Here is a 14,959-nt window from a genome sequence, read left to right on the forward strand (position 1 = left end):
GATGCATTAGGGAAGCTTGCAAATAGAAAGGCAATAGCTTAACCAAGGGGTTCTTGGGGTTGCAATTTCTTGGCAAGGCAGGAGTGCTCTCCAACTTTCTCTGGGCTTTGCTCCTCACTTGACCTGTGCAACCCCATTATGTATTAATTTCTTAGCCAATCCTAACCCTAATGAAATTCTTAGTTTTATTCAAGGAGGTTTTTCATTTTAAAGGGTCCTGGTAACAGGTGAGAACTGGTGGCTCAATACTTTAGCAACATAGCTGGCTTGTCTGTCTGTCTGTCTGTCTATATCTATCTATCTATCTATCTATCTATCTATCTATCTATCTAATCATCTATCTGACTTGCAAGTATTTAAGCAAAAGTAGACAGTCCAGCCTAAATTTCATCCAAGCACAATTACACCCACCCCTTCCTGTCACCACTAAAAATAGCTTTTGAAAAATGTCTTTCTGAAAATGTTTTAAATAAATGCACTGTGAAATTTCAGTACTGTATTCTTCTCAGATTCTTTTTATCAGCTATTTCAGTATCAGCTACAACATAAAAGTTTCGTTGGTAATGTATTTCGCAAGAGCACCTGTTCTGCAGGCAGCTTCTACAAAGCCAGCTTTGCCATTAGGTGCTACAGTGTGTGAAATTAGAACCAATTATTATAGATGTCTTTATTACTTCCTGGAGAGGTGTTTATGTGGTTTCTGTTTCAGGGGCTAAAACAACCTGGACAGCCTTGGATAACTTGTGGAGGGATACTATTTGCTATTCTGTCCAAGGCAGCAAAATGTTGAGGACAACCTCTGGACCCTGGTAGCTCCCCATTAAAGACAACTGGCAGAATCCATTTGACTGGAGATTTTGTTGAGCCACTAACAACAATTGGGTTTGGATGTGCCAGGCTAAATCAACCCAGGACTTGATCAAATGGAAAGCAAAGGTAATTCTTCGTGTAACTGCTTGCAAAGCTGGAACTGACTTTGTTCGATTGCAGATTGTACATGCTACCTGACCAGGATGGAATAGGACTACTATACAGGGGGTGCGAGGAAGGTTTCCCGACCTGGCCCTTTAAAAGTTCCTAGCCTCACATGGAGTTGTGCAAAAGAAACGGTGACGCACCCACGGCGGAGGGAGGAGGTGTCCCCCCGAACGCGTGGTCGTGCCTCATTGGCCAGGTCCAGTATCCAATAAGAAGCAGACATCTGGGACGCCAACGTTCGGAGGTGCAGTCCAACCCGCCGTACTGTCGCCGGGCCAATGGCAATACCCGTCCGGATCAGCACGCGCAATCAGAACACGGCGAGGGCAGGCGTTCCACTAAGTGCGGTATAAAAGCGTGGCGAAAGTACCTAGCCGGCTGCAGTTGTTCGGATCGTGCTGTCAGGTGGCTCGGTGAAGGTCGTGCTTCTTAAAGGGCCAGGCGCCTCTCGCCACCGGGGAAAAATGAATCCCTTTCTAGCCTTCTGTTCTCTGCTGGCTCTGGTGTCGGCTGGGCCTACCCAGTACTTCAGGGAGGAGTTCGGGGATGGAGGTGAGAGGCCGTCCAGCCTTGACTTTTGCGGGGTGGAGGTGCGGTGCTTCTAAGATGGGGGAGAGGAGTCTAGCGACGTGCAGATGGAGAGAATCTGGTGGGGATTGGCCGGTCGGCTTGTTTTTAGAGCACTGATCGTTTAGAGCACTGATTTCAGAGAGAATAAACCCCGGCCACGCTTGGGTTTCTAATCTGAGCAAGATACTGGGGGCCCGGAGGGGGAGTGGGGGCAGAGATCGGATGGCAGTAGGGAGTGCCGCCAGAGTGAAGGGAGATGGCTGCGTGTTGGAAGGACTATTGGTTTCTCTTTCTCGCCTTCGCTTGAACGCACCCACCACCCACCCATTCCCGGCCATTTTAGATGGTCCGTATTTTTTGGCTCGGGAAGTCCTGCTATTCCATCAGGTTCTCGAGGACGAGACATTAATGCAACAGCATAATTTTTAGCGGGTCTTAACAGTCCGCAGATTAATATATCCGTGATCTACCTTGATGGGTAGATTAACAGCAGTCTCATATTGCAGCTCATCAGGTGCAGGCGGGGAACAGGCTGGTTTGTGGGATTTTGTGAAGGAGACAAGATTCAAAGCAGAGGCTCCTCGTTGGGTTGAAGGAAGGAAGAGGGGACTGGAGTGTCAAATGACGTTAAAGAGGGAAGGTACTCATTGGTGGCTCAGGGTTCTAACTTGTGAACGCATTAAAAAAATCTGAATCAGGAACCAAGAACTGGTATACAGTGGTGCAAATGGATGGAGATTATGTTCACTTACTGCACATATTTCCCAGGTTTTCTTTGGAAGCTCAAGGCCGTGTATATGAGGTTTATCTTCTTACTTTATAACCCTATCGACGCTATGAAGTAGGTTGGACAGAGATTACAACATTGTAGACTTCATGTTTTCCTGTTTGAGCCCAGTGGCTTAACTGATAGATTGGGAATAAGAGAAGAGATCTAAATGTCTACCCTGAATAGATTATGTAAGAAAAGTTGTATATTAAAGTAGCAATTCTGGGGAAGGATGAAGTGATCACTTCACAGCCATTTTAGACAGAAAGAAATACCTTAAGAGGGAATCAATTGGATTGTAGTTCTTAAAAATCCTTTTGGGGGAGTGTTATCAAATTATGAAAATTCATCAAGGAGGACAACTTAGCAGTAGATGTGACATCTTGTTGTGTCTAGTCTAGATCAGGGATGCATTAGGGAGTTGATAATTAAACTATAATCAGAAGGGGCCATGGGGACATAGAACATGGACTAAATAGATCACCATGGGATGTCTCTAGAACACACAAACCGCCCATTGTTGAGTACTGAGAATGGGAAGTGTAAGCTTCTGCTTTAGTTTCAGGGGAGACTTTGCTATATTTTCTCTTGCACACCTACTGAAATGTGCTGTTTTCATACGTTAATAGTATTTTTGTCACACATCGCTAGCACAAATTTCGTATGCAAAAGATACATTGAGTAGTCCTGCATTGTAATGTAACCTAAAATATGTAATACTGGATCATAATAGTATATTTGGCAGTTATTAGCATTAGTTTGTGATGATGCATCTCTGATACAGAATCCAATGCACTGGAACAAAATAAACTTGAATTGGAGTTGTTTGAGGTAAAGCTTTTGTAAGAAGGGTGCCTCCCATGTATCTATTGCTTTGCTTTAAAAATATCTGAATATACTATCTTTCAAAAACAAGACATAATAATGCAAGCCATTTGATGAATTAAGCTGCAGCATATGCCTGCTTCCAAAAGATAAACTCCATAGAACTCACTGGAACTGAAAAATAAACCTATGCATAGGATGATGATACTAAAGCTCTTCCACTGTGAATGTTTTTCACTACACGGATGTACCAATAGCTGGCCTCGCTGAAACGGGCTGTTAGGATTTAATAAATTAAGGCCAGATGTCTAAATAAATTCTAGTTTAGTTCTAAACCTTTACATGTTCATTGATTTTCTTTTTGGCATATCTTCTATTCAGTATATCTTCTGTAAGTAATATGCATGTATTTAACAATTATTAAAAATAACCAAACTGAAAGCAGACAGAAATAGAACCATACAATAATACTGTAGGGGAAATACTATGATAATTAGCAGGAACATATATGTTCACCATGAATGGGAAATGAATTTGGCAAAAAAAGCTCCGGAGTTGATTAGGAAAAGGTCCTTGAAATTCTTTCTTCAAATCTGCAAAGTTGAACATATAGAATGCATTAGCTATTTTCAGATATTTGTACCGAGCAAGGATTGGAGCACCTAGGAGATCAACTAGTACAATTCTGCCTAGTGCAGGAAAGCACTACTACAGCACCCCCCCCATTCAGCCTCTGTTTAAATACTTAAAATGAAAGAGACAACCATCTCCAAGGCAGTCTGTTGAGCAGCTTTTACCTTTAGGAAATTCTTTCTGATGTCTGAAAGAATTTGCTTAGCTGTTGTTTAAACCTATTCTCTTATGTCATCTTAATTGCATTCACCTATCAAGGAATAGCGAGATCGATAAATCAAAAGTTTGAGGAATAGTTTTTGGTTTCATGGCTAAGAACTTGGAATCTGATCAATCTGACCCTCTGTGGATCTGTACGTATTTGTAATTGCCTTTGCTTCAAGAGATGCATTGACTGATTTAAAACTAATCAGAAGCGTGGCCCTTTAATTTTTTTCCACTACTAATAATCATACAGAAACAAAGTATTCCTGTAGTTTGGTATTTCCAAAACAACATAGAAACTAACTGGGGAAAAATGTAAGCTTGTTGCAAAAGTCATGCTCTGTGAAGACAGCAAAAATGGCAAGGTTACATGTTTAGGAAGAAATGTTTGCCTTGCCTTGTAACCTTCGGGGAATGTTAGTACTCCAGCATAATAAAGTATTTTGAATCATAATACTTCAGATTCAAATTGTGTTGTTGCTTTGTTCTCCTTTTAGATGCTTGGATAAACCGTTGGGTAGAATCAAAGCATAAATCAGACTATGGAAAATTCATACTTACTTCTGGCAAATTCTATGGAGATACAGAGAAGGACAAAGGTAAGATGACGTAATAGAGTGATCTTCAATAAGTCACAGGTGGACCTAAGGCCTGGGTTTTAATGCTCTGCATTATTAACTGGTCAGTGACTTCAGTAGACTTAAGCTGCTTAAGTTTTCATGTTGTCTTTGCTTCTTCATAGCAGAATAATATTTGAATTGGAAATATGTTGATGTTTACCAGGCTTACCTAATTAATCTTTGGTGCACTGCTTTGTACTTAAGATTGCTTCTTTGGTGCACCTTGATTTTTAATATAGAAAACTGATTGTTGCTTTGAAATCAAATTGCTTATCTACCAGCATGGTTGCAATCCTTTTTCTTAAGTACTGTCTATAATCAGTCTTGAATATTAATATCAAAATGAGTTATAGTACCCCTATTCTGGACAAAGGACCTAACTGTGTGTTTAATCTTACTAGGACTTCAGACAAGCCAAGATGCTCGTTTCTATGCCATTTCTGCTAGCTTTGATTCCTTTAGCAACAAAGACAAGACATTGGTGGTGCAGTTCACAGTGAAACATGAGCAAAATATTGACTGTGGAGGTGGTTATGTAAAACTCTTCCCTTCAACCCTGAAGCAAGAAGACATGCATGGGGATTCTGAATACAACATCATGTTTGGTGGGTGTCTGCTTGGGAAGTGAGGGAAAATGTTTGCTTGGTCATTTAATGATAAATAGTAAGATGGTGTTTTGAAAACCAGCAACCAATGAGCTTCTCATGGAGCAAATTGAAGATGGCTAAATGTCCTTGTGAGAATCTGCAGGTGATCATGGGAATGTTTGTTACCCAGTGTGAGGAATCATGCCAGTCTTGCATGATGTTGTGTAGTAATGAGGAATAATCTAATCTGGTTACTGAAATCTGTTCCTAGAACAGCACACACCTTAGGGAATGACAGTTTCTTCCCCTGATAACAGATTGTATAGTAGTGAATTCCCCCATGCCACATTCCCCTTCAGGTAAGACGTCTGTATCAATAGAACTTGTGAGTGGAACCAGAGCTACCCTACCACTTATACACAAATAGACACATCTGTTCATCCAGCTTCAATTCTTTCTCATTACCCCTTTCACACTAGACAGCACCATTCATAATATTCAGTGCATCTCACACTTTTGCATGGTGAAGTTAGAGGCTAGACTATGGATAGCTGTTTCTAACAGCTAGCTAAAGCTGTTTTGCAAGTAACACTGCTAGTGGTCTCTCTGGTTAACTGATATATTTTGGGATATGGATACCCTTTCATTCTGGCAGTGAATTCTAGACACTGAGCAGCAGGCCAGTTTGAAAGCATGTTTACTCTATTGTTCCCTGAGAATAGAAGATAACACATAGTAGTGCTGGTGGTGTACGTCAAGTAATTGAAAGTCTCAAAGGTGTAGAAGGGCTTTTAAAAGGATGCATTTCTGTGCTTTCTCTACTGTTGCAGAGACGAGGTATAAGAAGAATGTATATATGGAATGTTTTGTAGGGCTTGGGAAGTTTTGATGGCTGGGCATGTTCCTTAGTACCCACTGTATAATATAGAAATGCATAATATAATCTCTCTAATACTGTCAAGAGAGCCAGTTTGTGTAGTGGTTTAAGGCACAAGGCCAGAAACCCAGAGACTGAGTTCTAGTCCTGGTTTAGGCATGAAATAACTGGGTGTCTTTGGGTTAATCACCCTCATAGCTCTAGGAAGAAGGCAATTGCAAACCAGTTGTGAAATCTTGCCAAGAAAACTGTGGAGACTTGTCCAGGCAGTCACCAGGAGTCAAGACTGACTCAAAGGCACAAATAAATAAAATACTGTTAAGTGCGAGTTTATGCTCATCAAGTATATTTACAAATGCTATTTATGGATTATAATCCCTTAGCAATATACAACGTTGCTTCCTTTTGTGTTACAGTTCATAAAACTTGCCAGGAAATATTACACATTTTTTATAAATTAAAGATAAATTGGTTAAATTTATTAGGTTTTGATACAGCTCTTCAATTTTTATTACCTATTTTATATTTTACACAATTTTCACTCAGCTTAGAATTATTACTTTATTCATAAGCTTAGAACTGTAGTATTTTATATTAATTATGTTAGTAATACAAAATCTCATTTACTGCTGTAAAGGCTATAATCCATGTATCTTTGTAGTTTTATGTCATCATTATATTGGTCTGTTATGTCCCTTTTGCCTCATGTTCATCCCCCCCCCCCCAATAGAAAGAGAAAATCTAACTTCCCTCTTCTCTTTCTTCCATCCTCATAGCAATTAGGCCTTAGAAAATAGGGCCCATTTAATGTTTTCAGCATTTTAATTTTAGGCTGTCAGCTCTATCATACCCTAAGTTTTAAATGCATGAAGTTTGATAAATGTTTTGGAGGGGAGAGCAGGTGGAATGAATTGCATTTCTAACAGGTGATATAGGATTCTCTCAATTCAGACTCAGATGGATATTTGTATGTGTTTCCAATTTAGGTCCTGATATCTGTGGCCCAGGTACCAAGAAAGTACATGTGATCTTCAACTACAAAGGCAAAAACGTCCTGATTAATAAAGACATTCGTTGTAAAGTAAGTATTTGGAATGGGGGGGATGGGAATTCCTTTCCATGATGCCACTTTAATGTTTAGGAAACTTAGCAACATAATGATATCTGCTCAGAGGAGAATGACAAAAGTGGTAAGTTCTATGAAGAAAAGTCAGAAATATTGCTGTGTAGTATGGGAGCTCTGGTGAAACTAACTCTGGGCAGGGAGGAAAACAAATAGTAAAGGTTGCTAGAGAGAAGAATTTGCTAATGGTATAAACTTCCTTGATAGGATGATGAGTTCAGCCATCTTTATACCCTTATTGTTCGACCTGATAACACTTATGAGGTTAAGATTGACAACAATAAAGTGGAGTCTGGCAACTTGGAGGGTGACTGGGATTTTCTGCCACCCAAGAAAATTAAGGATCCAGATGCAAAGAGACCAGATGACTGGGATGAAAGAGCAAAGATAGATGATCCTGAAGATACGAAACCAGAGGTTAGTAGGTGCTAATGGTTTATAACATTAATATATATCTCATTCAAGAACAGCTTGAACCAAAAAACTCTTTTACCAAAGAAGAGACATCAGGAGGAAACAAAAATGGATTGTGTTGTTTGTGGATAGGTATGGGGATACTGTTTCTGTAAATGAATATTTTGTTGAAGACCAATGGAGGATAGGGTTAAAAAATTACATAGAATTTGCAGGGTTTTTTCCCATCTATATTACAGGACTGGGATAAACCAGAGCATATTCCTGATCCTGATGCCAAGAAACCTGAGGACTGGGATGAAGAGATGGATGGGGAGTGGGAACCACCAGTAATCCAGAATCCAGAATACAAGGTACTAATGGCTTAAAACAATTCATCCATTGTAGGTGACTAGGAAATGGGCTTCTAAAAGAGAGACCGTTTATAAAAGAGAATCCTCCTTTTTACCGAAGGGAATGTGTCCACTAATTGTATATTTTAAAAGAAAGTTCCTTTTTTCTTTTAAAAAAATGTGGATTATATAAAAACTCATTTGTTACAGTTGCTTGTATTCCACCTGCTCATGTGACTGTAGGTAGTTTACAATACCATCAGATAAGCATAAATGTTAAAATCTTGAAAAATCTATCTTCTATAAAGCTCACTTTCCAAAAGCCCTGTGGCAGAGGAAGGTTTTCACCTGTTTTCACAAAGGCTAAGGTGATCCTGGCAGAGAATAACCATGTTCTTGGCAGTCCATTTGCTCCGTCCAGTCCTTCACATAAAGCCCAACAACCTTCTCAGCATCTTTAACAAGAAATGACAAGGTGAATACTGGCCAAGAGTTAGGGAACACTCTTTCCCCTGACGTTCGGCAGAGGTCCCCACCCTTTTAACCTTCCGAAAAGCACTTGCGACCTGGCTTTTCCCCCAGACGCTGGGATAGGATGAGATTGATGAGATGAACTTCTTGTGGGCTCCTTGTGAAAGTTTAGCTATGGTGTCAGGTTTTGGTTTTAAGGTCTCAGGTGTCAGGTTTTGGTTTTAATACTTGTGGTTTTAATATTTTTATTATACATAGATGTTGTTTTATCTCTTGGTTGTGAGCTGCCCAGAGTTTGGTACAAGATGGGCAGCTATATAAATGTTATAAATAAATAAAATGTAGGAAGTCTAGATCTACGAATGGCTTTTTAAGGAGAGACCCACTACCACAGCCACTTTTTTTAGGCAATTGGCATTAACCCCTTACCTATAGATGCATTTACCACCTGCTGGATCCCTGGTGTTGTGATCTTTCTGGCTGCTTGTATTATTCAAGAGGGGCAGGAATCTAATTATAAGGTAGCTGAGCTCATTTTGCAGACAATCCTGTCATTTTCTTAGATGTCACAGGATTGAAAGATCCTGCATCACCTTGCAGCAAAGCATTACCTATGTCATTTCATGAGACCTTTCCTGTCTGGTATCCACTTGGTGTGAATGTGAGCAGTTTTGTTCTCAAGGTGCTTGGCAAATTGCTCACAAGGCAGGAGACTCCTCAGTCTCACAACCCAGATGGGCCCAGGTTAGTGTTTTAGAATTCAGGTTACTCACTGGGTAGCTCTTTGACCCCTGGAAATTTCCCAAGTGCTTACTGGAAACTAGTTGGATCTGTAAGACATTTGGGGTGGACCAGCTGAAGAGGACTGGCTGTTTGGTCTCCTTCATGCTTACATTAGCAAATGCTGGATATTGCTGTCTCTGTGTGCTACAGAATATGGGTGCACTCTGAATTTTCCATTTCAAAACATTGAATGTTTTGCAGGGAGAGTGGAAACCTCGTCAAGTTGACAACCCTGACTACAAAGGGAAATGGATTCATCCTGAGATAGATAATCCTGAATATACCCCTGATTCAAATCTGTACTTTTATGACAACTTTGGTGTTATTGGTTTGGACTTGTGGCAGGTGAGTTCTTACTTGTTCTCCAACAAACCTTTTTAAAAAAGGAAAGCAAAATGACTGAAGTATCCTGATGATTGAGATTTGTGATATCTTCATAAAAACTACCAATTATTTTGATTTTCCTTCTAGTTCTGATATTATTCTGGGAAGCTTACAGCCTTTTAAGATACGGTATTCTAAAGGAGAAGAAAATGTAATGTAAAATACAACAAAGTAGAGTTCATGGTTGAAACTTTATCAGTACAAAAAAACAGCAAATCACATATTTCTAAATTGGCAGTTTGTGATACAGGTAGTCCTTGTTTAGCGACCACAGCTGGGACTGGCAACTTGGTCATTAAGCAAAGCAGTTGCTAAGTGAAACCTCAACTGTGCTTATGATCTCACTTCAGCTTTCCTTTGCTTTACAGACCTGCTAAGGTTGTGAATGTGAGGATTGGTTGTGAAATTACTTTTTCATCACCCTCATAATAATTGTGAACGGTTGCTAAACTAGGTGGTTGCTAAATAAGGACTACTTGTAGTTGTACTTGTGAAATAAATATTCCTTTCTACTTTACCTTACATCTTGCAGAGCAGTGGGGGGAGAAGTCAAGGACGTTGGCAGTGGCTAAATGGGGGTGGGGCAAGCCTGTTGGATACACTGTACTGGAAGCTCCTCAAGGAAGAGGGAGGATCTGTGGGATCTCTGGATTTTGTTCTGCGTGAAATCTGTAACATCCAAAAATTTCAAGTTTTTTCTTTAACATGTCAGACCTGAATGGTTTGGCAGAATTTCTAGAACACACTGGTTTCTTCCAGGTTCAAAAGAGATTTCAGTTACAAGCTTACTTTTTAATGGAAGAGGGTGGGTAAATCAGATCACATTTGAATGTTGCGTAAACATTGTTTCCCAAACTTCATAGAGCTGGGATTAGGTCTTTTTCAGTATCAGTTTTTGCAGCCATTTTGGTTGGTTGTTTATGTATATAGAGGAAGGGCTTTTGCATATGCATTAATAGGTTTTTATGGTTTCGGCCACCCAGTCAGTGTGGTTGAGGCTTCCAAGGAAAACTTTTCTTTTTCCCTTGCAACTGGAGCACTGGTGAGATTGTGGCTGCAGCATGATGGTAATATTAGTGCTCAAATGGGGTCTTAATTTGATAATTGTGAGCCTGAGGCTGACTTCTCAAAAGTCTTGTTAAAAAATGGTCAGAATGTGATAGCAGCAGGGTTGAGCCCATAGAATAAAAGGCTGGAATTTCAGACCCCTCACCCCCAGCACCCTCTGGGACTATAACCTGAGTTCTGCCTTCTACTTTGGTGTAAGCAGTTATTGCTGCTACCACCTGTCTTCTGAAGGGCTGCCTGGTCCTGACATTCTTCCTGCTCCCCCTACTCCACACACACACACACACACACGTGTTTGAGAGAGAGAGTTTGTAGTTTGTGCGCCTGACTGACAACAACATGTAAAAGAAAATGACAGAAAACAAAACCTTGTGGCCCTGTCTCTGAGGCATGTGATATGGAAATCAGTTCTCCCTTTGTGGGGGAGATGGATGAATCTCCAAAGAGGCAATTTTATTTAAAAGAGACTGTAAAGCTTTATTCTCAAACAAAACGCATTGAGCAGTAGATGAGATAAAAACAGGGCTGCTCAAATCGCAGGAAAATGTACAAGAAAGCATAAGGCTCTGAACAGTCCCAAGGTAATGAAGATCCACTGCTATCTAGAAGCAACTCTAAAATTTAAAAAAAAAAAAGTCAGTTTGCATTCAGTTCATTCATTCTTTCCTATATCTATTCAGTACCGTGACTAATAACAATCCTGATTTTTCTGCCAATGAAAAGCTCCAAATAATTGATATTTCAAGGGCCATCCTTCCCATCCTCACCAACTGAATGCTTAATAGTGCTACTGCTAGTAACTATGATACTCCATCTATGAGGGATAGTGACTGTTCTGGTGTAGCAGCATCTGTGCTAAGGAGCTTTCTTTCCAATGAATGCAGGTGCAAACTAGTTCAACAGAGTAGTAACTAATTTTATTTTTTCTGTAGGCTTGGGGTATTGTATTTAAGGCAGCAGTTTCAGCAGATAAAATTTTAGATTGTAATTCTGTGGGACGTTGCATTTAGGTATAAATTTCAACAACATTTGGTCAAATAAACTTGGAAGTTACTACTGCGATCAGTGGAGAAGCACTTGGAATTGTGGTCAGAAACCAATAGGCATGAATGTTATGCTGGGTAATGTTGTTTGCCATCATTTTGTTTGACAAATTGTCAAAACATTGGCAAGCCTAGCTAGGGAGCTTAGCACTTACTGTTCTTTTGTTTCAGGTGAAGTCTGGCACAATTTTTGACAACTTCTTGATTACTGATGATGAGAAATTTGCTGAAGAATTTGGCAATGAAACGTGGGGTGCTACTAAGGTGGGAAATTTTTCTTCATAGAGAAGAAGATATAATGTCTGGTTTTTATAAAGCACTGGAAATTAGATACCTGTATCTTGTTCTTGAATGAGCATGGTTTAGATTTTGAACTTCAGAAATGGATGTGAACAAAGCTGTTATCTTAGGTGTGACTTTGGCCAAAATCCAGTTCCTTCTATGAAAGCATACATGAGCATGTGAGATACTTAAAGGCTGAAATTAAAGTTTAATTACCTTTCTCCAGAAAATACCTGGCATTGTGATTACTGGCAAATTATACTTAAAATCTTTTACAAGATTTTTTCTGTTTGTGAGCTGTGTTTGAAATCTATTAGGCAAGGAATGGGAAATAAATTGGTAAAGATTGCCTTGATGGACCAGTTTGAGCTTGTGTCCTCAATTTCCCACATCAGCCGATTAGATTCTTCTCTAAATTCTGTCAGATATCCAGTCTATTTGTCTAAACATTGTTTTCCAACCTGGGCAGTTTTGAGATGTGTGGACTTCAACTCCTAGAATTCTTAGCAATGGCCATGCTGGTTGGGCAATTGTGAGAGTTGAATTCCACACATCTCAAAGTTGCAGAGGTTGGAAATACTGGTCTAGAACTTCTTGTGTATTGTCAGGATGAATTTTGACTTAGGAGATGCAATTTTGAGTCCAACATCAGCCATGGAAGCTCACTGGGTGATTTGGGGCCAGTTCTTCTCTCCTTGCCCAATCTCTCTCTCTCTCTCTCTCTCTCTCTCACTCAATCAAAAAGATCTTGCCTGGTCCTGTTTAATGTGATGCTTTCTTTAGCAAGCCCTAAAGATTTCCTTTGAAATTCTCATTAGGATGCTGAAAAGAAAATGAAAGAGCAGCAGGATGAGGACCAGCGAAAGAAGCAGGAAGAAGAAGACAAGAAGAAGAAAGAGGAGGAAGGAGAAGAGGAACCTGAGGGTGAAGATAATGAAGAGGAAGAAGAGGATGAAGAGGACGAAGAAGACAAGGAGGAGGAGGAGGAGGAAGAAACAGAGGGCCCCTTGAAGGATGAGCTGTGATTGGGGATTGTTGGGTATACTTGTTGGCTGAGCCTTGCCCTGGACTTGTACCATGCAGTTGAACCCAACTAAGGAGAGGGGATAACAGTAATGTCTCTATGAGACACAAGAACTTTCTTTTTTATTGGTGTGTTTGTCTTAACTCCTTCCCAAGTACCATCAATTACTCATTCACGTGTGTAGGGGGAACTAGAACCTGCATCAGAAGAAGGCTAATTGTAGGAACACAGCCCTTTGAAAGGGGGATTATACCATTGACCCTCCCCCCCTCTTGTTTGTGGCCACTTTCAGTAAAAACTTGCCTCTACTAGCCCTTCTCAATGGCTGTCAAAAGCAAAACTCTTGTATCCACCTCAAGTTTGCCTTTATCCTTTGAAAGTATGGGGAGTATCGGGGGTGGGGGGGAGGGCTTGGTAGCACAGGTAGACCTGCTTGCTCCAGATTTCAAAGACATTAAATTGAGACAACCAGTATTATACCATGTGTAAGGCCAGTGGTATTGATATTGAGAGATCCTGATCCAGTCAGGGAATAGGCACTACTAACCAAGTCCTTCTGTGCCTAATATACATATTGGGTGCTTCAAAAGCACTGAGTGTACTAAGCAAATTCAATTTTTAATTCTGCATTCTAGCTTTTAGCCTATATCCTTGGGTGTTGGGTTGTTCAGGGAGGGGCCTTGTAGAGCTCCAGCAGGAAGATTAAGGTAGGAATTTGGATGGGTGTTCAAATGTAAAAGATCTCTCTTCAGGCAGGGAGGAAGGGTGGGAAGGGCTTCTGGAGGTAGAGAACAATATCAGATGGGTCATCCCACTTGTTCACACTTGAATGTATGAAAGATCGAAGAAAATTTCTATTAAATTAAACTTAATGTCTGGCCCATATGCTGGTCTTTGTTGTCTCTTATTGCTTGGGGTTGGATGAGAATTGTACCTTAATAAGAAGCTTTTGGCACTACAAAGCTGTTAGGCCTGGTGATACTGGATCCTTACAATAGTATATATTTGGAGAACAGCTAATTCTTGCCAAGGAATTCTGCGAATAGAAATTGGTGACTTTGCCCTTCAGAGTTCTGAGAAATAAAGCATGGCAAGATGAAGGCAAAGTCTTGTTCAAAAAGGAATAATTTAATGAGTGTGTTCATTTTCTATGTTCCTTGAATACAGTCCTCTTGGCTTGTGTCTTGGTCAAATCAGTAAACTAGACCAGTGATGGTGAACCTTTGGGCTCAGTATGTCAAAAATTAAGAAAATGCCTAATTTGACTCTTTTGGTGTGTGTCCCCCCCCCAAAAAAAAATTATTTACATAGTCATTTTAAAAATACAATTTGGGCAAGGGGAGTTATGCCTTTTGTTCAGTTACTTTGGTAGCACAGGGAGAATAGTCAGGTGTTGGTGAACACCAAAATGTGGCATGTCACATTTGATAGGTGTCTCATACGTTTGCCATCACTGCTTCAGACAAAAGTAGAGCCATTTTTTTTCCCCGTGGGACGGCTATCCCTAGGAAACTCGAGTGGGATATTGGCAAGCTAGCTGCAAGATTTAATTGCAAGTCTGGGGAGAGGTTGACCGCTGTAATTTGATATTACAACCAATCCTGTGTATACAAGTAAAAGCTCCGCTCTAAACAAGAGTCGGAAAGTGTTGGTTTATGCTGCTGTTCTTCGTTTATGCAGTATTCGCGGTCGTCGATTCTGTTCGTGTTTGGAAATATGCTCTTGGCCGGCTGATTTCTAGCAGAAAAAATCCAAATCCTCCAAAACGATTCTATTCTATCTTCCACTCCACCAGCTATCTCCCCCATCCCTCCTAAGTAAGACGAAGGCCACCGATCCGCGCGCCGCACCCTCCAGGGACAGCACGCCGCGTAAAACGAAATCTCAAGACAAACCGGAAGCCAGGCAATGCGAAGAGCGGCCCTTAACTCCATCCTATCTCTATGGTTAAGGTTTCTTTCCTGTCTCCCAT

At 40.5% G+C, this 14,959-nt stretch overlaps 1 protein-coding gene across 1 annotated transcript; it reads left to right on the plus strand.

Annotated features, from left to right (window-relative positions):
- The first annotated feature begins 1,345 nt into the window (after positions 1–1,345).
- CALR (calreticulin) lies at positions 1,346–13,872 on the plus strand. The gene is made up of 9 exons (XM_063294406.1): positions 1,346–1,530; positions 4,477–4,578; positions 5,001–5,204; positions 7,050–7,144; positions 7,394–7,603; positions 7,840–7,953; positions 9,388–9,531; positions 11,853–11,945; positions 12,782–13,872. The coding sequence occupies exons 1-9, from the start codon at positions 1,443–1,445 to the stop codon at positions 12,986–12,988; spliced, it is 1,257 nt and encodes a 418-aa protein (XP_063150476.1). The 5' UTR covers positions 1,346–1,442; the 3' UTR covers positions 12,989–13,872.
- Positions 13,873–14,959: the final 1,087 nt, after the last annotated feature.

Source organism: Candoia aspera, chromosome 2 (genome assembly GCF_035149785.1).
Source record: "Candoia aspera isolate rCanAsp1 chromosome 2, rCanAsp1.hap2, whole genome shotgun sequence".
Lineage (NCBI taxonomy): Eukaryota > Metazoa > Chordata > Lepidosauria > Squamata > Boidae > Candoia > Candoia aspera.